This window comes from Sciurus carolinensis, chromosome 18 (assembly GCF_902686445.1).
Source record: "Sciurus carolinensis chromosome 18, mSciCar1.2, whole genome shotgun sequence".
NCBI classification, from domain to species: Eukaryota; Metazoa; Chordata; class Mammalia; order Rodentia; family Sciuridae; genus Sciurus; species Sciurus carolinensis.
The window spans coordinates 26612849-26635897 of record NC_062230.1 but is presented as its reverse complement, the minus strand read 5'-3'; the positions used below and the strand labels follow the sequence as shown (position 1 = coordinate 26635897).

Sequence of the window (23049 nt, the reverse complement as noted above, 5' to 3'; positions counted from 1 at the left end):
CTGCAGTTTCAGAATGTTCTGTCCACCTGAACAAGCAGGCCAGGCACCCATTACCCTGACTCCCAGGTACCTGAAAGAAGGCCAGGCGGGCCAGCAAGTCAGCCACATAGCCCCCCAGGGGCTTCAGTGACGGGTAGGACTTGGCAGCCCACATAGCTGGCACTTTACCCACGAGCATGCTATTAAAGACTTCCTCCAGCTCCGAGGACATCAGGACCTGCCCTTTGATGGCTCGGCCAAGATCAATGAGGCTTCTGCGAACCACTTTGGTCAGCCTGCAAGAACAAAAGATGTGGCTGAGCCTGGCTTTCCAGTGGCCCCAATCTGGCCAACTACTCTAACTCCAGCTCGCTTTCATCTTTCTCGCCTTTAAAAAGTCAATGAACATATAATCATTAATTGAGGGGGAAAAAATCAAACAACCCATTACCAAGTTAAAGATAACTTGGATATAGATTTTTTAAGATTTTTTTTTCTATGTAAACACAAATCATTTTTAATGGGTTCCTCCCATATTACTTTTTTGTAATCTTTTTTTTTTTTCCCTTGGAGAAATCTTTCCAATTCAATAAATGAGACCTAACCTGTCCTTTCTTTTGACCACAAAGTGTTCCGTTTTAGTTATTCCCCCATCACTGAAACATTATTTCTAGGTTATTGTCATTATAAACAACAGTTCAAGGAAAATCCATGCATATCAATCTTTGTGCAAACTTCTGATTATTTTCTTGGTAAAAGAACTTTGGGGGCTGGGGATATCTCTCAGTTGGTAGAGTGCTTGCCTTTTATGCACAAGACTCTGGGTTCAATCCCCAGCACCACAAAAAAAAAAAAAAAAAAAAAAAAGACACTTTGGGGTCAAAGAGTACATGCAGTTTCAGGGCTTTTGATCCACAGTGCCAAAGTAGTTTTCTTTATAGACTGTGAGGTGCACACCTGAGAAAAGCAACTGAAGGGCAGTCTGCAAGATGCCAAATCACCTGCCTCTCTTTCTGGCCTCCATGTTCTGAGGCTCCGCCCAGCCCACAGGAAATTCACCTGAAGATGCCAAAGAACCTGCCACCAGAAGGAACCTGTCATCTTTAAAGATTTATGCAATCTCAACCCAATGGGCAAGAGAATGGTTCAATGCCAAAAAAGGGCCTCTTGGTTGTGCAACCACTGGACATTGTATCAGGAGGAATCGAAGGTTCAGACACTTGGCACATGGGCCTGCTGAGGGGTCAAGGGGCAAAAATACCATCTAAGGGATCACGCCATGGGCCTCTGTCTCCCTCAAGGCCTATTATAACTATGAACTCTTGCCAGTTTAGAAGTTTTAGTGCTTAAGAACACTTCTGCCAGAAGATTCAATAATGGCCCCCTGGGTTAGAAGCTGATCTGTCACCTAATATTTTGGACTTCCCATGCCATTGCGAGAGCAGGCAAAAACAGGTAGTGGGGCAGGCTGGTAGTGTATTGTCGAAGATGAAGATTGCTGTTACCCTTGTGTCCTCTTGTACACAATGGCCAGTGGTAGTCTGGAGAAGGCCCCTGCAATCACCAAGAAGGAGCTCCAGTGGCCTTAAGGGAGAGTGGGTAGCTGTAGAGGAGGGAAGCCACCAGGTCTGGTGTCTGATTCAACCAACAAGGACTACAGCCCACTGTGCGGTGGCATCTGACTCACAGCAGAAGTGCTGTGCATGTCCCTCCTGGGTGCATATCCCAGACCTTGCTTGGTTTCCCATGTGGCCAACCACATTGTTGACTTTAGAGACTAACCCTAAGATTACAGAACCAGGAAGTTCTCAGATGACATTTCTGCAGGTCCCTAGTCCTCTAGAGCCAAGGCTGTCTCTAAAACTGAGCCATAGCCCTGTGAGGCAAAATGGAGATAGCAACACAGTGTGTGCAGCAGGAAGGACCTCGGAGGCAGAAGTGATGAGTTTTAGTCCACGTGGCTCTGAGTTAGTCTTGAGACTTGTATCAAACCACTGGTATGTCTGGGCCTCAGTTTCCTCATCTGGCCTATGTGGTCTTTGATAACCCTTCTGGGTTTTTTGTTTTGTTTTAAAATTTTTTTAGTTGTCAATGAACTTTTATTTATTTATATGCGGTGCTAAGATTCGAACCCAGTGCCTCACATATGGTAAGGACTTTACCATTGAGCTACAACCCCAGCCCAACCCTTCTGTTTTGAATGTTTAGAAATCAAATCAAGTTGACCTAATGGGATTTGTACTAGAGTAATTGGAAGAAAAGTGAGGTGGGACTGGAAAAAAAGACAGAGACCCTTGGTCTCATGGCTAGCACCTAATACCCCAACTCTGCAGAAGAGGGATTTTGTAACCACTTGCTACACGTACCTTGATTTTTACACATTGGCTGAATGCATTGGCTCTGAAATCAGACAACCTGGATTCAAATTCAGTGCTGACATTAAGTAGCTGTGTGATATTGGGTAAATTCATTAACCCTTCTGATCTCAATCTTATATTACAATGGCCATTAGTAAAGGAAGGGCCCCAGGGGCCTATGGGAGACTGAGTAGTGGAGGAGGGTAGCTATTCGGTCTGGTGTTGGAATGGACCAGTGAGGACTACTGACTACCATGCCAAGATGAGCTTCCTCATCTGTAAAGTACTAGTACAGGATTAGTAACTGCATATTTCAAAGACTGTGTGATTTGGATGAGAACCATGCGTAGTGCTTGGAACCATATCAGGTACTAATAGGGGCTCAAAATATAGCTCCAATGACTGCTTTTACTATTAGCCCGTGCTTGGTTTCAGTTTGAACTTGACCATAGATGTCACATGAATGTGTGGGACAGAATAAATGGGAGTGATTTAACCCTGGGCCAAAGCAGGCTGGGGATGGCCCTATGGGTGGGGTCACCACGTCTACATAGCAGCCCCTTATCCAGTGTCCATTTCAGCTACTGCCATGAGATCCTACCCTTCATGCTCCGACTCCCAGGATCCGACAAGATCCTCTGGCCCACCTGTTGAATCTGATGATCTCCTGCCTCAGGACAGTGTTCATGGATTCCTCATAGACCACAGGGTACAACTTCACCACCTCTTCCAGGTCAAAGTCTTTGGGAAGCTTGGAGAGTATGTCCTGGGCCAGCTCCTCGACCACCTCCTTAAAGTGCCAACAACAGAGATGTAGATGAGAAATAAGACCTGCAGGCTGTGGCTTTATTGCCTTAAAGTTGAAGTAGTGAGCATTTTTTTTTTTTTCTTTTTAAACATATTCTATCCAACCTTTCTGGAAACTCCCCTTCAGAAGCCATTTCTGCCTCTGGGGGTAAGGTGGGCACTCATCACCCCATAAGCCTTGGAATGATGGACATCACCCCTTTCCTAAAAGCAAAAATGCTGAACCATGAGCTGTTCTCACACCTGGAGTAAAGGCCCGAGGACTAGGTAGGGACTTCCTACTCAGCCAGGTAACCTCGGACAGCAATGAACCCTCAAAAACACCTGTCTTCAAGGTCACCCCTGGCTGAGAGTCTCCACAGCTCTCACAGCCAGCTCCTAAGGACCAGCTGTTGCAGATGGGCTGTTTCTCAATCCCAGTGACATTTGGGAAGGCTGCAAGTTGTTACTCAGCATTGAGCAAGAAAAGCCCAGGGCACTGGGTTTAGCCAAGTAGGGAAGGGTAGAGGCCTGGAGGACCGAGGAGAAGTTAGGCCTGGATGTGGAAGACCACGGTTCTGCAACGCTCGGGTCTCGGAAGCTGGAGTGTGCACTTCTTTCACACCAGCCCGGCTGGTCTGCCTTCATACCAGTGACCACTTATGGCAGCACAGACCCTATCACAAAACCCAGTGAGTGAGATTCCCAGCTGACAGGGGCTGAACGTGAGCAGCGGGGGAGGCAGGGAAGGGAAGGGTGGAGTGGGGCGGAAAGAGAATGGTGGAAGATCCGGTTCTGGGCCTGGCTCTGTCTCTGATTTTGCAAAGGACCTGGAGCTGGTCACTTCCTCTCTCAGGGTTCATTTACAGACTGGGTGAGTGCTTCACAGAGTCTGCACTGGGACCCGTAGAAGTACCCAGAATGATTTTAGGTGTTTCCAGAACATGAAATAAGTGTTGAATTGCATGGTGAGAAAATCACTCTCTTTTCAAATTTTAATCATCTTTCCCCTTTCATTCCTCTCAAGTAGAAAGCCTCGGATTAGTGCTAATTTAGCAATTCTGAAACACTTGCTCATCTTCCTTCTTTTAGCAAGAAGCCAGCATGGCCTCAGCTCCAGGGCTTTGGACAACCATATCATCTGGGAAGACCTTAACTGTTTAGCTTCCTTTCTCTCTCCGTCCCTTTCCTTCCTTCCTTCCTTCCTTCTTTCCTTCCTCCCTTCCTTCCTTCCTCTCTTCCTTCCTTCCTTCCTTTTTTCCTTTCTTCCTTCCCTCCTTCCTTCCTTCTTTCTTTCCTCCCTCCCTCCCTCCCTCCCTTCCTTTCTTCCTTTTTTCCTTTCTTCCTTCCCTCATTCCTTTCTTCCTTCCCTCCTTCTTTCCTTCCTCCCTCCCTTTCCTTCATTCCTTCCTTCTTTCCTTCCTCCGTCCCTCCCTCCCTTCCTTTCTTCTTTTTTTCCTTTCTTCCTTCCCTCCTTCCTTCCTCTCTTCCTTCCTTCCTTCCCTTTTTCCTTCCATACCTATCATGACTTTAAAGAAATTATACTGGGTTTCCACTTATGGTTCTGATATACTGGTTTTCAAATAAATGTTTTTAAGTAAAAGAAAATTAGTTTTAAAATATTACATTGAGTATAGGTGATTCATGGATATAGCAAAAAAAAAAAATCATGAAGGTTATATAGGAATAGTTGACACTGTGGAAACCCTGATCCTCTTTCAGTTCCATATTTAAGGCTCCTCGGTAGTGAGGGGAGAACCCATCCACGCCCTCGGGGGTCTGCCAGGCCTCTCTTTTGATGTCTTCCTGGTCATCATCCACAATCCTGTGTGCCCAGCAGATGAAAACCAGCCTGGGAGACTGTATCATGTCTCTCCTGAGGGGTTACCTGAGGGGACTTTCCACTCCCTCCTGACTGTCTAGGGAGGGTCAACAGCACCCCTTGAAAGAGCTGGTTGGTTTCCTGGTTGTCCTTGGTGATGTCGGCATTATCGTGGAGGCCAAATACTTCTGGGTGGGCTGTGATGGGGAGGGTCCTCACATAGTCAATATAGGACTGGAAAAGAAATCTTGAGTTGACAAAAACGCAGGGTCCCCAGGGTCCCTTGGATGACTCAGGGCTGGGCTGGGCCAACCTGAACAGGAGTCACACTGTGTTAGCAATTGCCCCCCGACCCAAGGCTGGGCGAACACATCACAAGCTCTTCTTCTTACAGTTTTCTGGTAAAAGCATGAAAGCAAATGGGCCAAACAGCTTCCGTCCAAACCCCGACTTCCTCTCTGTTCCCCAGAGTCCAGGTTTTAAAGTTACAGAGAACAGGGTTTGGAACCTAGTCCTAGTCCAGACTAACTGTGCAGCCGTAGCCTGTCATCTGAATCCCCAATTTCCTTATTTGTAAATGGGAAGACCAATGGCTATAAAGGGAAGAGGCTTGGGCATTTGACAGGCAATTGATAGAAGTACTGCTCTCCATCCTTCCTCCAGATGTCTTGTTTCCATCTTACCTATTTCATTCTCCTGTCCTCCCTCCCCTTGACCACATTCTGAACCTCTTTTTATAAGCAGCAATTAAGAGCTGGTTCACAACCACAGCTTCATCTTCTCATCCTTCTCTTCCCCTCACCACCCCAGGAGGATGTCATACTTTCAAGGACCTTGTCTATCAAATACCCAGCATTTGTTGAACAGTAACAACATCTTCCTTGAAGGCATCTGGAATATTTGAGACAGTTGATAAATCCAAGTAAGGAAGCCCAAGGCCACCTCTAGTCATCGTATAGAGACTACTGAGTCCCTCTGGGGAAAAAGGTAGTTCTTACCTGGTAGGGGCCATGGGGAGGGATGTAGTAAGTCTTTCCAGGTGCAAGGAAGTACTGGTCCTGCTCAATTTCCTTACAGTAGAACGAGGACAGAAGGGATAGCAGGAGACGCCTGTCTTTGTCATCTGTCACTCTGCCTCCATAATTACATTCCCCTGGGAACAACCAACAGGGAAAGAAGTTGAGCCCAGGGAAGGTCATCACCAGCTTGGTCATTAACCTGAAACGGGGATTTTTCTGACCAAGAAGTGCTATTGGAAACGATGGTCCCAGGGACACAGGGCTGCTGATGTCATATTCAGCTTGAGCTGAGAAGGACATGATTGCTATAAAAACAATGTTCTCCATATTCAAAATTAGAAAGAAAGAGAAAAAGAAAATACAATCAGCAAAAATTCCACCAAAGATAAATTCTGATGAGGCATCTTCCAGACTTTTCCCCAAGTATCTGTATACATCTATGTGAAAGGCATTACAAAAACTTGGCTTAGGACAAGGACTTTGGAATGAGACAGTCACATCTCTACCACTTAACAGCAGTTTCTTGTTGAACAAAAAGTAGAGATAATCGTCATACCAACCTTATAACGCTATGGTTAAGATCACTTGAGATGATGCTTAAGAGGCTTAGCCTTCAGGAAGCATTTAATTAATTATGGCTATTACAAATACATATATTTTAGAAAAATAAGATTGTCCTATATATACTGCTTTGGGATCCCTCTTTCCCTGCCCCTCCTCACTTCCTCATTGTTAACATTATTCTCTGAATCTGGATTTCTACACCCAGATTTTTACAAACAGGTGACTCTTTGAGGGGACATCAAATCAACCGTTTCAGGAAAAGACAGGTTTGCAGACAGAAAGAGAAGCCTCAGGTCCTGACATAGAGGGGTGTAGTGTCTAGAAGGTGGGCCTAGGTGGCAAGCGAAGGGAGATGTGAGGGAAAAGAGGAAGCGAATGCAGAAGCCGTTTCACCTTAAGCCAGCTAATCTAGCTTTCTGCAGGCTTCTAGCAAGGTCAGTTTGAATATGACCGCTTGTTTCACTGCTAAGGAGGTTTACAACACACTTGAACTGCAACATCAAAGGGAGAGTGGTTTTCTTCCTGCTGAAGTCAGTGTGGCCATGTTCGAGAGCACCCAGGGTTGTGGCACCAGGTCCCATCACCACTTCGTCACTGTGAATTTTCTTCAAGGGACACTCTCACAGGCTCGTTTTATGTTTATGAAGGAAGGTTCATTTCTTTATAGTTACATACATGTCTGCTTTTTGTAGCAAGAGCAAAAGTTCCTAGAGGGGCCAAGATGAACCTGAAACATCTTCTAAACGGTCCCAGTTGCAGGGCTGTGTACCAGATCAAGAATGGGTGACTTTGGTCCCTCTGACTTGACAACCTTTCTAGATGAGACCTGACTCTGGTCAGTGTTTGTAGAGAACTCAGTGATCACTGCATCTGGTTCTTCTTTCCTTCTAGGCACATAGAGTAAGGAGGGCCAAGTGACACATTCTTGTAATTTAATTGCTGGTGTGAGCCATTCAGGGCTATCCCTGTTGAAGTGACCACACAAGTATGTCAAAAAGGTAGCAGTAAGAATTGGTGGAGCCTTTACCAACTGTGCATCTGATAGACAATTCTAATGAGCAGAAACCAAAGTCGATCTGCACTAGGCACGTAGAGTGGGTGAGAAATGGACCTTTGAAGTCTTTCACTCTTGAGGTTTAGGGATTGTTGCCTCAGCCCAACTAGCCTATCCTGACTGGCATCGTTGGAAGTGGATGATCCTCAAGCTGGCTGGCATAGGCAGGGCAGGTTGGTTTATGCCCTACATGGTCCTCCACTGAGACCACATTTCAGGACAATCATGCACTTATTCTGTGGTTTGAAGGGACCCCTGAGAGGTGCTTCTGCATGGCATAGAATCATGGGAACAAGACCCACTTTGAAGATGCTCTTTTACCAAACTAAGACCCACTATACCTGAGCTGTGTATGTCACTTGGGGTTTTGTTTTAGGGGACGCTGTGCTGGGTTAAGGTCAGCATGGCCTTCTACAACTGAATGTAGTCGCTCTCATGTAGGGTTTTCAAACTCGGCACTCATAACATAGTGGACTAGTGAGCTCATGTCCTGCGTGTTGGAGAATGTTTAGCAGTAACCCAGGCCTCTACCCAGCAGATGCCAGTAGCATCCTCTCTTTAGTTGTGACAATCAAAATATCTCCAGACGCTGCCAAATGTCCCCTGAAAGGAAAAGTTCAGAATGACTGTGCTGAAGCCTGTCTCCCCTCAGCTGTAAGATGGGGTTACTGATGTGAAGATTGCTGAGAAACTCGAAGTGTATAAAGTCACTGCTTGGGGAAGGATCCAGACAAACTTAACATATGGACCTGAAGAGGGAATTGTGTGTGATCTTGAAGATGCTCCAGCCTTCTTAGGGAGATACATTTTAACCTTTGGCCATGGCATGTCATCTCTAGTTTATCTCCCATCTCTAGGATCACATTGTATATTCCTTGAAAACAGCCACCAACTTTTATGCCTCTGCATTCTTCCATATCATATACTAGTATGGATTGGGTGACTATGTTGCTGATAAATTGCTTAAATACAAGCCAGCTAGGAGGGTCCCCACCTCGGGACCTCTCTGCAGGAATGCTTCCTTCTTCCCATTCTCCGTTCTTCTTCCACTCATAAAATTCTTACTCATTCCTTGAAACCCATCTGCTAAACTTTCAGAAATGTTTCCATGATCACCCCCCCTCCACCCACTTCGAGATTTAATCATCGGGCTGCCTTTCTGCTTTACAAATATTTTTCTTATTGAAATTATCACTGTAATATCATCCATTTATCATTTCTACCTCTGTATACCGTAGACTGACCATAGAGAATATTCCTTCATTTTCTTGTTCCTGTTTTTTACTATATCCAGAATGATGACCAGCATTAGGAAGAGTTCAATGCTGGTTGAATGAATGAAGGCGGGAACAAATAAGTCCATAGCGACGGGTACTGGAGGTTTACAGCAACAAAGCCCCTCCCACAAATACCTGTCAGGTAGGTCAGAGCTTCAAATGGCACCTCCTTGTAATCATTGAGAAACATCTGGATCTGCCGCATACTAATCCTGAGGTCAGATTCATTGAATTCATAAGGAATATTCCAACCTGTAAGAGGCAGAAGAAGAATTAGAGGCTTCAGTGCTGAGAGCTCTTAATTTCCACTCAGAGACTGTGCTGGTGGAGTTAAGTATCATTATGGATCAAGAGCCTTTTTCAGCCCTATGAATATCCAGCACCAGGCCAACTATTAGCCTTGACATTTATTGCCAACGTGGGAACCATTCTGCCTGAGAAAACATCCATTCTAAAATCAATTTCCTTATGGGTCTCCCCATTTGTTAAGGAAGATGTTAACATCCTGGGATTTGTGGAATGAGGATGATTCAGCCTGGCTGTAGTAATGCACGGAGCTCCAAAAATAACACTGAAGCGTAGCTGAGAGCAGTAGCTACGACTGTGCAGCAGAATGAAGTTGGCTTTGAGAAGTGCCTTTCCGGAGCTCCTGGGAGAACTGGATGGTCAGCCTTAAAGAAACTGCCACTTGCATTTCCAAGGGTCAGTGATAAATGCCCGCTGGGCTGGACAATGACATAAATGTGTGCACAGAGACCCGTGTATGACAGCAGGGAATGGAGGGCCCTGTGCTGAACCGAGGAGTTTAATTTCCTCCTAAAAATTCACATTCATATTAAAACATAACAAGATAATAAAATTCATGTGCTGGCAAATGAAGCACAGTGGGGTTCCAAGCCAAACTGTCGCATGGATTTCTAGAAGCCTGGCATGGCAAAGAGGTAGTGGGAGAAGGTGATGGCTGAAATGCAGGTGCAGAGGGAGCGTCCTTCACCCTCCATCCTCCACGGAAGAGCCGTGTGCCCTGCAGGGCTAACTGGGGCTGGCCAGAATGCAGAGGTAGGAGGAAAGGAAGTAGAGGCTCTGAGAGAATCACCGTGAGGACAATTTGTCTCCTTATCTAACCCAAAAGGACTGTGGGAATACTCTGTGGTAGGTCCTCTCATGGCTATTGAACAGAATCAGAGGCAAACCCTGGATGAGAGAAAGGTCATTCAAGTTGAACACCCTGATATGGGATTTGCAGGTAATAGTTTGTCAATCTGCTCTAACAAGATCATTCATTACTTGTAAGTTAGGCCAAGGGTAGCTCACATTGATAAACACGTTTATTATTAGTTTGGGGGAAGAATCATAGACCAATTTCCCTGCCGTATTTCTGTCTCTATGGTCATGCACATGTAAAGAGAGTCACCTAAAATGTTATAAGTCACCTGGTGACAATGCCCTGGAGAATGGTCCTGGTGCCTAAGACAGACACACACAGGGCCAAGTGAAGAGCCTGCAGCCTTCCTGCTACCACATTACTTCAGTAGGTAGCGACCACTGATTCTGGAGCGTGGCTTTTTCCCCTGACATCGACATTAATGTGGTTATTGGGTTGCCAGATTTAGCAAATAAAAAGACAGGACACTAAGTGAAATTTTAATTTCAGATAAATAACAAATAACAAAAGAGTATACATATGTCCAGATTATTGCCCAGAAGAGATTCTGTTTTTCTGGTCATCTGAGTGCAAAAGCTGAACACCACTTGTAAGTACACCTCCATCTGTCTGTGATCCTCCCCGCCAGGCAACCCAGGTGCACTGTCGTGGCTCACCTAGGGGTCCAAAGTTCCTCCTCTCTTGAACAATGGCGTGGAAGAAGCAAAGGCCAAACAAGAGCTTTTGCCATATCACTGGCTTGGCACAGCTTTGGAAGAACGTGGGGTCTGAGATGGGGTCATTGAGGTAGGAGCGCAAAAGGTTGGCCCGCAGCCCTTTGGGGGGTTCGTTGGTCATTTTGATCCCATTCTGGAGAATGCTAACTGGAAACTTCTCTGATGGATAGCTGGTTAACCAGAGTCTGGAAAAACAATGGATTCAACTCTTGAGAGCAGTGCAATCAGTTATACTGAAAAAAAAAAAAATAGCAAAAAATAATAGCTATCATTTATTAAGCACCCCCAGATGCTAAACACATGCTAAGAATTTAGTATGTGTCCTTTGATTACCTTTGATCCTCACAGGCACCCTGTGAGAGATTGACCACCCCGTTACCAGCGAGGACACAGAGGCATGGAGCAGTCAGGTGGACTTAGAAGTAGCTGCTGTGCACCTAGGACTCCCTGGCCCCAAAGTCACTGCTCTTGGGCCCCTTACTTGGACTTTTTGAGCATCAGTTTTAGGTAAAGAACTATTCAGGCACCCTCTCACTGACTGAGGTGAGCAAAGCATTGTTTCTGGCCTCTAGATACTCACAGACTTCTTGCTAGGGAGAAAATGGGGACCAGGAAAGAGATAAAAGGCAAGCTAACAAGATGGTAGGCATTATAAGACTACAGGGAGACCAGAAATAATGGGCTGTGGGATCCATGAGAGGAAGGTTTCAAGAGGTTGAAGAGAACCAGGAAAATATTAGATTAAAAGCAGTAGCCCAGTGAGATAAATCTTGTCCATCATCTGTTTTTGTAAATGAAGTTTTACCAGGACATGGCTAAGCCCCTTCATTTACACCTTGTCTATATCTGCTTTTGCCCTAAACTTCAGAGTTTTATAGCTGCAAGAGAGACAATACGGCCTGCAAAGACTAAATAAATTTACTGTTTTGCTCTTTAGAGGAAAAGTGTCCTGACCCCAATATGATAGGAAATCGTATTTAAAAGGGGCCTTGAAACTGTGGGAAATTTCTTTCTTTAAAATGCAAATTTTTATTTATGCCCACAAAAAAGTGGGAATATATGTAAATGTGTTTAGAAGGAAACAAAATTTGTAATTTTTCTACCTGTAGGTTAACATTTTGATATATAGCTCTCCAGACTTTGATCCGTCTGTTTTTCTTATCCAAGCTCAAGTCACGCATACACTGTGACATCCTGGTTTTTATTTGTTTGCTAGACATTAGAGAGACTGCCAGCAGGTGGATGGCAGATGGGTGGTCTTTAGAGACACAGGACATAGGCTGAGCAACCGCATGCACAAGGGGAGCTGGGATGTGGTTAGGCTTGGTGGGCAGCTGGCAGTGGTCAAGGGCCAGGGCTGGGAGATGAGAGGAAGGGTCCTAAACTAGGGGTCCTCAGCCCGACGTCAGCCTTCAGAGGGGCAATCTCTGGCTCACACCATTTACAGTCACACAGTGCTTAACAGTTTTGAAATAGTTTCCCACTTCTCAAAGACGAGGGCTTTCTTTTAAAAATTTAGATCCAACTTTCTCTTTAAAATCGTCAGAAAACCTACTCACAAGAAGCCGGTATTCTGCATAATGATGAATAAGCATTAAGCGTAACACGTCAACAAGATGAGATTTTTCTTCATCAAGTGTCATCAACGGTCCATGAATCTCAACACCATCCCAAACCAAATAATGTTCATGAAACTAATGGACTTCCCTTAAACTCTGTCCTTGGGAAGCTTCCACGACTGTAAGTCAACCGTGGGCCCTAAAGTGACTTCATAAACAAGCACCACTTCCCTATTTTCAGGCAGACATGAGCAACATGAGAACAACCAGCAAACATGGTTGCCTAGAGCAGAGGTTGGCAAACTTCTCCCACAAAGGACAGAAGAGTCAGTATCTCAGATTCTGTGGGCTCATGTGGTGTCTGCCTCAACTATTCAGAGCACAAAAGCAGACACATACAATACGTGACTAACTAGGGGTGTTTTTCAACAAAACTTTATTTATGCACACTGAAATTTGAACTTCACATAATTTTCATGTGTCATGAAAGGTGGTTCTTTAGGGTCCTCCCCACCACCTATTTGAAACTTAGACTGCAGTTCATATCAAAAACAGGCAGCAGACTGGATTTAGCCCACAGGCCATTCCCTGGCCTAGAATCGGGAATTACAGACTCCCTGCACATTTGAGTTGAAAGAGGCTTTAAATTCTGTCTGGTTCTATTCTTCATTCCATGAATGCAAAAACTGAAGTTCAGACTTGCTGGGCTTGAAAGAGCACAAAAACCAAATAGCTGTTTTCATTGTTGATTAAAATTCCATGGAGCCCAAAAAACAGAGGCTAGAGGAATGACAAATGGTGCCAAGACCACAGGTGGCATTTTTTTTTTTTTAGATCAATAGTAATTAAAAAAAAAAAATCGGTCTTGACGACATTTAATCTAACTTCCTAGACATGTCTTCTATCACTTTCCCAAACAACTTCTTACAACATACACCTGAGAGTCACTGGCTACCCTCTCAGTACTCCCTGATATTACCTCTTCGCTTTTACAAATGCTATCCCTTACGAATGGAAGTTCCTTCATGGCAAATTCCTACTCATTTTTCAAAACCCCAGGCAATTATCTGTCCTCCAGACGACGCCCAGTGATCTTGTCCCTCTTCTGTGCTCCATGTTTCTTGTTCAGCTATTACATGGTCTCCTCATTATTCATCTATGAGTTGTCTTTCCCTAAACTGAGAGTTTCTTAGGGGCAGGAATGTGTCTTGCTATTTTGGCATCCCCAGGTACCAGTATGCTGCCTGGAGCTTGAGGCTGGGTCCCGGAGACAGGTAGTAGGGGACAGCATCTCACCTGAATCTCACATGAGTGCTCTCAGGAACAATCACCTCCTCACAGATCTTCTCCAGCGCAGGCATCCAGCTTGTGGCCAGATGACAGTTCTGTAAGACTACCCAGGTACCATCTTTTATGGCGTTGTTTATCATTTTGGCGGCGATAGGCCCTTGGCCTTGGCCAAGGGAGATGGTCTGCGTTTTGGAGCCTCCCATGCTAAGGTCATCTGCAAACTTCAGCAGGCCTGAGACCAGGAAGAACAGGGGGTTTGAAAGAGGATAGGCCAGTTAAGCCCATATCGGCAGTAAGGCAGGTGGACATTTAAAAGTTAGGATTCACAAAGAAACGCATTGACTTTTATTTTTTTAAATGGTCCCACCACGTTGCCCAGGTGGCCTCCAGCTCATAACCCTCCTGCCTCCGGGACTAAGGTGAGTGCCACCACACCTGGCTTTCATTGGTTTAAGTACAAAATAAATGTCCCTCTGAGAAAGCTTTTGACAAGCTAGTAAGACGGCAGATGAAGCCTTTTGCTCTAAACATGTAGATATTCTTGCTGTAAAAAATTTACATAGACTGAAAAGAAAAAAAAAAAATCAGGGTTTGAAAGACAGGGAAATTCTTAGGTGCCAAAACTGGAGGTGTGCATTTCACCAACTAGGAACTGTGTTTTTATGAATTTTAGTAGAAAATATAAGAACTTTTACAGTGAGATTAAGTCTTTTTCATGACTCTCTTCCCTAGGGGTAGCCAATGTTATTAGATTTGTGAATCCTTCCAGAGAGATTTTATGCACATACTATTAAATTATATGGATTATAGAACATTTGCTTGTTTCACTTAATGATGTATCTTGTAGCTCTTTCTTCTCCTATCAGTATAAATGTAAAGACCTTGTGCTTTTTCGTTTTCTGGAGTAGGAAAGATCTTTTTAAGCAAGATATCAAATTTAAAAACCATAGAAGAAAAGATCCATATACTTGAATAAAGACCTTATGCTTTGTGGCTTGATAGTATTTTGCCATTGGAGAAATACCGTATTTTACTTAGCCAATCTAGAGGATGGAGTTTTGACACCAATGGGAAACTTAGCTTTGAACTCCTAAGAAATGAGAAGCTGGAACTGAGACTTATGTGTACATCCCTCAAAGATCTGGACCCTCACATTAAGACCAGAAATCTGCCTACTAACTCATGGAAGCAACACAGAAGTTTGTCACTGACTGGGAGCCTGGGTGGAAAAAGATAAGCAACAATTCTCTGTGAGAAATCAAAACACTGAGTTCATGCCACATGCAGATGGAGGTATGAATTCACAAAAACCTTCCGGTAGAGAATTCTCTAGCTGAGAAATTTTCATTAAATTGATCCAGAATGTCAATCCGTGTCTGCAGAGGGAAAGTTGTCCTGTGAGGACACTCCTAAAAGAGACTTCGACAAAATAACACAACCCTAATTATTGTGAATTCACCTTTAAAAAAAACCCCAAACTACAGGAGGAAGTATATCACTAAAAGGGATAGTTAGCACATAGAATGATCAGATTCCATAGGTTCTCTGTGATGAGTAAATTGTATCCCTCCCAAACTCATAAGTTGAAGCTCTAATCCCCAGTTTCTCAAAATGTGACAGTAATTGGAGATAGATCTTTCATAGAGGCAGTTAAGACAGAAGGCAAGGAAACTATCAAAAGGTTTTGATAGGAGGACTAGGGTTGTAGCTCAGTGGTAGAGCACTTGCCTAGTGCATGTGAGGCACTGGATTTTATCCTCAGCACTGCACAAAAATAAATAAATAAAATGAAGGTATTGTGTCCATTTACAACTAAAATAAATAAATAAAAAACTGCAAGGGTTATGTGAAAAGTACACAGATATAAAAAGGTGCTTCCACTAGCAGAAGATTGAATGATATGAGAATAAAAACAATAATGGCACTGGAGGTCAACACCACCACATTGAAACTGTGGTATATATATACAATGGAATATTATTCAGCCATAAAGAAGAATGATATTATGGCATTTGCAAATAAATGGATGGAATTATAGAAATCATGCTAAGTGAAATAAGCAAATCCCCAAAAAACCAAAGGCCAAATGTTTTCCCTGATAAATGGATGATGATATATAATGGGGATGAGGAGGGTGGGGAGTGAGAGAAGAATTGAGGAACTTTAGATAATGTAGAAGGAAATGAGAGGGAGCAGGGGTATGAAAAATGGTGGAATGAGATAGACATCATTACCCTATGTACATGTATGATTACATGAACTGTATGAATCTACATCATGTACAACCATAGAAACGAAATGATGTACCCCATTTGTGTACAATGAATCAAAATGTAGTCTGTAAAAAATAAAAAAATACTTACAAAAAAAAAAAAAAAAAAGCAAAAAGAAAAATCCAATATGTTAAAATCCATGCATTCGCAACGGTACAGAAAAATCTTAGTGATTCATTGTTCACTTTGGAGATTACCAGGGCATCAGTTCGATGTTCTGAGTGCTGGTTAAAGACAGAGAAAGAAATCAAACATCCATTCTGCCTGTCCTGTTTGGACTATATTCAGAGTAAACCCGAGAGTTGACAGGGGACATTTCTTCTGTATAGAAGAGTTTCAGCTAATGAATGTGGGAGGAAGAACAGAATTAAAATATCACATTTCACAGCCTCTAATGAAATAATGGATCTTGGTAATGATTTTCAAAGGCTGCTGAAACCATTAAAGTCAGTGGTTCCCATCACGGACTGTACACTAGAATTTCCTGAAAAGCTTTATAAAACATGATGCCAAGGTTCCACCCTGAAGATTTTAATCTAATTGGTCTGGCATGCATCCAGATTTCTCTTACAGCTTCACATGGGATTCCAACGAACAACCAGGATCCAGAACTATGGAATTAGATGAAAGGCCGATGGCAGACTTTATAGAGGAGGAGGAGAAGGACTGGCTTATTCATCAATGCCTGACCCCACTGCTCAGTCCTAATCAGAAAAGGGAAGATGACCAGGCCTGAAGTGAGACACTCAGAGGGACACAGAACCGATGAGGTTCCCTCTGAACCCATCCGAGCTGAATCTGAAGAGGCTTCCGGAGCAGAGACAGGCCTCGGCTGCACACGCCACCAGCAAGGCATCTTAGATTCCTTTATTCCTTCCTCCCATTTCTGTTTGACTCCTCTTGACTTCCCCCAAATTTCTCGCTTATAAATTTGCCACAGAAAGGATATGGGGGCGGGGAGCAAAGGCGACACAAAGGGTCACTCGCAGACTGCTCCTTGACAGTAGCCTTTCAGTGCTCACAGGAACCTGGAGCCTGTTCCTTTCAGCTCCCTCCTCTGCCTTCCTCCCAGGGCAGGGTGCTGGCTTTCTCCCTGGCGAGGGTACATCCTCAGCTCTCCCAGGAGAGGGTCAGCCTGTCACTTGCATTTCTTGCACTCTTTCTTCATTCAGCAAGAGAAAACTAAAGCATTGAGAACCCCAAACTACTCTATTCCTGTCAATGACTCATATCCTTCTGTATCATAAGATATTCTGGAAATCTTGGAATTATGTATTTCTGGAAAGATACAGAAAATGGGTAATGGTGGTTACTTCTCAAGGTGTGAGAAGAGAGATGTGCCTACACTCCATGGCGGGCTTTCTCGACCTTGGCAAGAGTGATGTTCTAGGCCAGGCCGTCTGTTGTGGGAACTGTCCTGGGCACTGCAGGCTGTTGAGCAGCACCCTTGACCTCTGTCTTCTAGCTGCTAGTAGCATCTCTCCTCCCAGTTGGGACAACACAGATGCCTGCATATGTTGTGAAATGTCCCCCCTGAGGAGGCAAAATCCCCCTGCTTGAGGCACGATCCTACACTTTTGTGCCCTGTTTAATTTTTTTTTTAACTATATGCAGTACTAATTAGTCAAAAACATTTTAATTAAAGAAGCAATAGAGAAGATTGTTTCAGACAAAGATGAGAAACTAGCAGCCAGCAGGCTGAGTCTGGCCCTTGCAACACTTCTAGGAAAATAAAATTCGCAGGAGTTATCAAGATTTTAAAATGGGTCATTTCTACCTTTCAGGTCTCCCTTGAAAAATCAGAAGATCAAGGTTGATTCTGGGTTCACATTTCCAGATGGCTGATTAGTGCTACCCCTTTAGGCAGAAAACGAAGTATTATTCACTTGCCTCAGTTCCTGAGCTGGTAACAGGCTAAGGTGACTGTTACTGGCTCAGTCTTAAGCCAGGCGAGTTTGTGATCCCTGCCATCAAGGACACACTGCTGTCAATCATTCGCACATTCTGGGCTTTCGACGTTCTTCGAATAATACCGTGTCCTTACCTGCCATTGGATCTGCACCTGGAGACAACACGAAAATCAATGGTGCACAACAACTGGAATCATTGTAGGATCCCTGGAGATCAAATGTAGGGGGTTCGATGTACACCTTTCCCATGTGATTAGAAATGAATTCCCGAACGGCTGGGACCACCTTGTCAGGCCGCAAGCATCTGAGGACGACCATCCTCTCTAGTCCCTGAAGGGACTTCCAAATTCCAGGGAACTTCTCCTCATGGGGCCAGGCTGAGTCATAGATCATCTTCCACTCCGTCATATGCTGTTCCAAATGGTCCATCAGGCCTTTCAGTTTGGGTAGTGAGGATGCGCGAACCACTTCTGCCCACGCCTTCTCAGACAACCATTCGGAAGCTGGGTTGGGGAAGGGGTTATCCAGGGCAACGCCGCCCGTCAGAAGGAAGTACCACATCTCCTCATTAATTTCTTTTTTCTCTTTCAAGATACCTATGGTCAGGAGGAAGGAGAAGAGCAGCTTGTCCTTCTCAAACAGAGAGCGGCACACGTTGTTGTAGATGCTCAGGGTAAAATGTTCAATGATGTAATCAATACGCTGCTGCAGCTCGTCACTCTTGGTGCTGTGGGCCAGGGAGTGCACGTAGAGGTTGATGAACCACGTCAGAGAGTACTGGTACATGGGCTCGATGTTGGCCAGGTCAGAGATACAGAAGAACATGGTGGCAGAGTGCACAGCCACGGGCTTGTAGCCCATTCGGGTTTCATCGATCTCCATTTCCGTGGCGGAAGCTATTTTCTGTTTCTCCGAGATTTCTTCAGAGAGCAGTTTGGAGGAGGACAGAACTTTGATGGCAGTTTCATCCTCCAGGATGTTGCCCTCAGACTTGGAGAGGACCTCTAAGATCTTATCTTCAATTTCTTTTAACTGCTTCTTGTTCTGGGCGCTTTCCACAATTAACATGTTCTTTTTTTCTTCCAGTTCTGGCTTCTCCTTGGCAGCCACGATACCGAGGAGTTGATCCTGAAGACCCAGGGGGGTGATCATGAAGTTGAGGAGACAGACTTTCACAGCGACTTCCGGGAGGTAATGTGGGTTCCTCAGACGGGTGGTGATGTACAACTTAAAATCCCTCGAGTACTCGATGATGTTTTCACCCAGCCTCATGTACTCAACCCCCTGCTGCTTGAAGGTCACCTTAAGCAAGATGGGTTCGATGAAGGCATCCAGTTCTTCTCCGACATTTTCCAGTAGGACTGGGGTGCCAAACTGCAAAGCGTTTTCCAGAGTCCTTACGTAGGTGGCATCAGAGAACTTGATGACAGACAGTTTATTCACTTTCTCCATGTTCTTGATCCACTTATTGGCCTGCCCCTGTGGGTCAATCATCAAGGCCCAGCGTCTAGAATTAGACACGATGATGCCATTGTCAATGGAGAAGGAGTCAACAGGAAGCCCGGCAATCTGCCAGGCTCGGATTTTTACAGGATCCCCCAATGTGTTGCTGAGACTGAAGTCACTGGAGCCCGGGATGACCTTCTCCTTACAGCTGGCCAGCCACTCCTTTTGGCATTGGGCCCGATAATCCACAGTGAAGGCACCCAGATAAGCCACAGTCCCCGAGGACAATAACACGTCCCCTGTCAGATTAGTATAGCGGATCCCTAGCTGCCGGGCAGCTTCTGTCCATCTGTCCTTCTCTCCACCAAGACCGCTGATCAACTTCTCTGCCCTGATGAGCTTTTGGGAGCAGATTTCAATGTTTTCCTCCAGCGTATTTTTCTTGGTGTTCATCTCTTCGAAGTCGTCGTTCAGGGCCTGGAGACGGTCTTCCACCAGCTTCAGCTCTGCTCGCTTCTGGTTTAGCTTCTGCATCTGTATGTCCAGCTTCCCCTCGGCCTCCCTCAGTCGCTCCCGTTTGGGAGCCACCACCTTGGCCACACGATCGTACACCTCCATGGCCCTCACCCACTTGCACAGACCCTCACAGGCAGATGACACGTTTTTAATGACAGCTGGCTGGAATTCTGGGTGATCGATAAACCTTTCCCGGATCCGTTTCATGATCAATGGGGGGATATTGTCTTTGTCATATGTCTTGAGACTCTCCAAGAACTTCAGATCTCCAAGAATCTTCCTTGACACTCCCCAGAAATCTTCTATCATCTTGCCTATTTGGTACAAGAAACAGAGCTAGACTATGAGCAAACCTTGGCTGAGAGGTAAAGTTCTGCACCCAGCCCCCAGGATTATAGGTGTGCGCCAGCACGCCCAGCATAGTTTCATGTGTTTACCTCTGTGGTTCTGGGGATCACACCCAGGGCCTCACACATGCTAGGCACACACTCTGGCACTGAGCTACACCCTGCCTCCAGCTGACCTTACCCACATCATCTCTGTTTTGTTCCTTGGACTTAGGCTACAAAGGACCTCCCTTCAAATCCTCTATGATCCCCTGTGTTTCTCCACCATGAGTCCTTTGCCTTGGCTCTACTGGCTGACCAGACTAAAGTTCTCAATTTAAAAGTTATGTCCATCCAGAGGTTTCCCTTGACTTCTCTTCCAAGGGGGATCCCACTTCCTCCCTCCCTTAGTGTTTTCTTTCTCTTTTTCTTTTTTAATTTGACAGTAGGGATTTAATTCAGGGATGCTTTACCATGGCTACATCACCAGCACTTTTTACTTTTTATTTTGGGACAGGGTCTTGCTAAGTTGCTCAGGACCTCGCTAAGTTGCTGAGGCTGGCTTTGAACTTGGGATCCTCCTGCCTCAGCCTCCAGAGCCACTGAGATTACAGGCATATGTGTACTAGCAGCTCTTTTCCCTTGATAGCATTTATTGCGTTCAGTCATTTTATTTACTTTCTACTGTCTACCTCTCCCTCAAAGTGTAAGCTTCTTCTACGTTTTCTAGAACTTGGCACTGTGGTAGTCAGCTATCAATAAATATGAATCGAGTGAATGTTATCTCAATACCCCATGGATAGGTGCGAAGAGTAACAGGAGCCAGAGCCTATGGTTAAGTGTTTCTTTCCCAAGTCTGGGAGGTAGGTGGATGGAACCCAGTCTGCCCTTGTGACAAGTGGCGTGAGGCAGTAGTAGACTGTAGGCTTACAACTGGGCAGAGGCCACCCATGGCCAGCCCTGAAATGAAGCCAGGTACTTATCCTCAGCACTGGTCATGCTATCAGCTAATCAAGTGAATTTCAAATCCCATCCTGAAATGGGGTTCTTTTTGTTGACATGTTAGAAAAAATGTGAGAGCCTTTTCAGCTCACAATACTCACCAAGCCAGGGCTCATCAAAAAAAGCTACACTTTGAAACATGATAGTGACCATGATTTGTCCATTCCTAAGAGCAAGCACAGCAACCAGTCAAATATTTCCCATGAAGGTTTTTGGTTGCATTTTGCAAAATGACCTGCTTCATCTGAATTCAAGCGAACTCAACTGCTCTTTTGCTCCCTCCCAACATACCCACTACATTCTACAGGTCTGAGGAATAACACTCACGATTGGTTTACATTTTAATGGTGGATTCTGTGTTGATCATCAATGATCCAAAATGAGAACCGACATCCATGACCAGCCCACACTGTATCTCAGTAGGTCTCAACCTGGCTGCACCTTACAACTTCCCCAGGGAGTTTATAAAAAGTACTGAGGCTCAGGTTGCATGGCAGACCAATAAAATAAATCCCCCTAGAGGTGGGGGCTTTCACATTCTCCAAACTAACCAGGCGATCCTAGTACAGCCAGGATGCAGGCATACTGGCGTGCTCATCCCTACTCAGGCCCACTTTTGGTGTCCCTGTGGCTTCTCTGAAGAATTATTTAACAAAGTCTGCTCCCTGCTTAGCCATTTTTGACCATCTTCAACCACCTTCATATGGTTGCTCCTCTGAAACTGGCCAGACAAGAGGGGATGTAAAGCACAGGAAGCAGGAGATCGAGGATCCCAAAGGAGGGATCAGAGGTTTCTGACATTTCAGAAGGAATGAAGGGATAGGAGGACTGTTTGCAGGGTAGGAGTCCTTGTTCAGTTCTAAGGCACTGATTTGATTTTATTTTTGAACCCTGGGACACTTTACCACCAAGCAACATCAAGCCCTTTTTCTATTTTGAGGTAGGGTCTTCTTAGGTTGTCCAGGATGGCCTTGAACTTCTGGTCCTCCAGCTTCAGCTCCCACAAGTCGCTGGTCTTACAGGTGGGCACCACCACACCACCTGGCTGTCTAAGGCACTGGTCTTAATACAAGGTCCTACAGCAAATTCCCACTTTAAGGACAATAAATATTCACCTTTTATGTATGTATGTATGTATTTATTATATATTGCTGCTCGGTAAACTCATATAAAGAGTTTTTCTCCCTTCCTCTCCTGTTCCTTTCTTTCCTTTTCTGAGTCTCTGTATCTCTGTCTTGCTCCTCCTCCATCCCAAACCACCAATTTCTCTTTCTCTCTCAATATGTTTGTCTTCTCCTTCTCCTCCTTCTTCTCTTTTTCTTTCTTTCCCTCTTTTCTTCCTACTCGTTCTTTCTCCATCTCCTTGACTCCATGTGTTTCTGTCTCTATTTCTCTCTCAGCATTTCTGCCTCTTAGTCTGTTTCCATCTGTTTCTTCTTCCACATCTCCCTCTCTCTCTTCTGTTTCTCACTGTGTATGTGTATCTTTGTCTCTCTTTCTGTTTCTCTGTCTCTTTCTCCCTCCTAATTTTTCCCCTCCTCATCTCTCTGTTCTTTATGAGTGTGAGTGTGTGTGTGTGTGTGTGTGTGTTCCCACAGGTGTCTGGGTCTCTCTACATTTATTTTTCCAGTCTTGCAGTCTCTCTCTTTCTTTGTCTCTACCTCTGCTCATGTTGTCTTTGTCTTTGTCTCTCTCTCCTTCTGTCTCTGTCTCTCTCTCTCACTAACACACACACACACACACACACACACACACACAGAACTCAACTCCAGTGTCTGCTCCACACAAGGCCTTCTGTCTGCCTGATGTTCATTTTTGTAACAATTTTCAGGCGGGGCTTTGCCTAAACTCAGTTCTACTCACCTATACTTGCATTTTCCCAGCTGATAGAGAGGGAAAGGTTGGTGAAGAAGCTCCAGGAGGCTCTCTGAGTCCAAACACATGTACACATACACACACACACACACACACACACACACACTCGTCCG

The 23049-nt window shown here is 44.8% G+C and overlaps 1 protein-coding gene across 5 annotated transcripts in view; it reads right to left on the bottom strand.

The window, feature by feature from the left end:
• Dnah3 (dynein axonemal heavy chain 3) overlaps positions 1-23049 on the bottom strand; it is a 168662-nt gene that overhangs the window by 8717 nt on the left and 136896 nt on the right. For 2 of the 5 annotated variants that reach the window (XM_047534211.1, XM_047534212.1), the window contains exons 53-60: positions 17906-20047; positions 13595-13820; positions 10680-10924; positions 8994-9110; positions 5943-6097; positions 5011-5178; positions 2984-3126; positions 71-275 (exon numbers count right to left, since the gene is read on the bottom strand). In XM_047534211.1, the coding sequence (XP_047390167.1) occupies positions 71-275; positions 2984-3126; positions 5011-5178; positions 5943-6097; positions 8994-9110; positions 10680-10924; positions 13595-13820; positions 17906-20047 (3401 nt within the window). Of the gene's footprint in view, positions 1-70; positions 276-2983; positions 3127-5010; positions 5179-5942; positions 6098-8993; positions 9111-10679; positions 10925-13594; positions 13821-17905; positions 20048-23049 lie in introns of those variants that run through there. The other 3 variants (XM_047534213.1, XM_047534215.1, XM_047534214.1) reach the window with 3 other exon arrangements.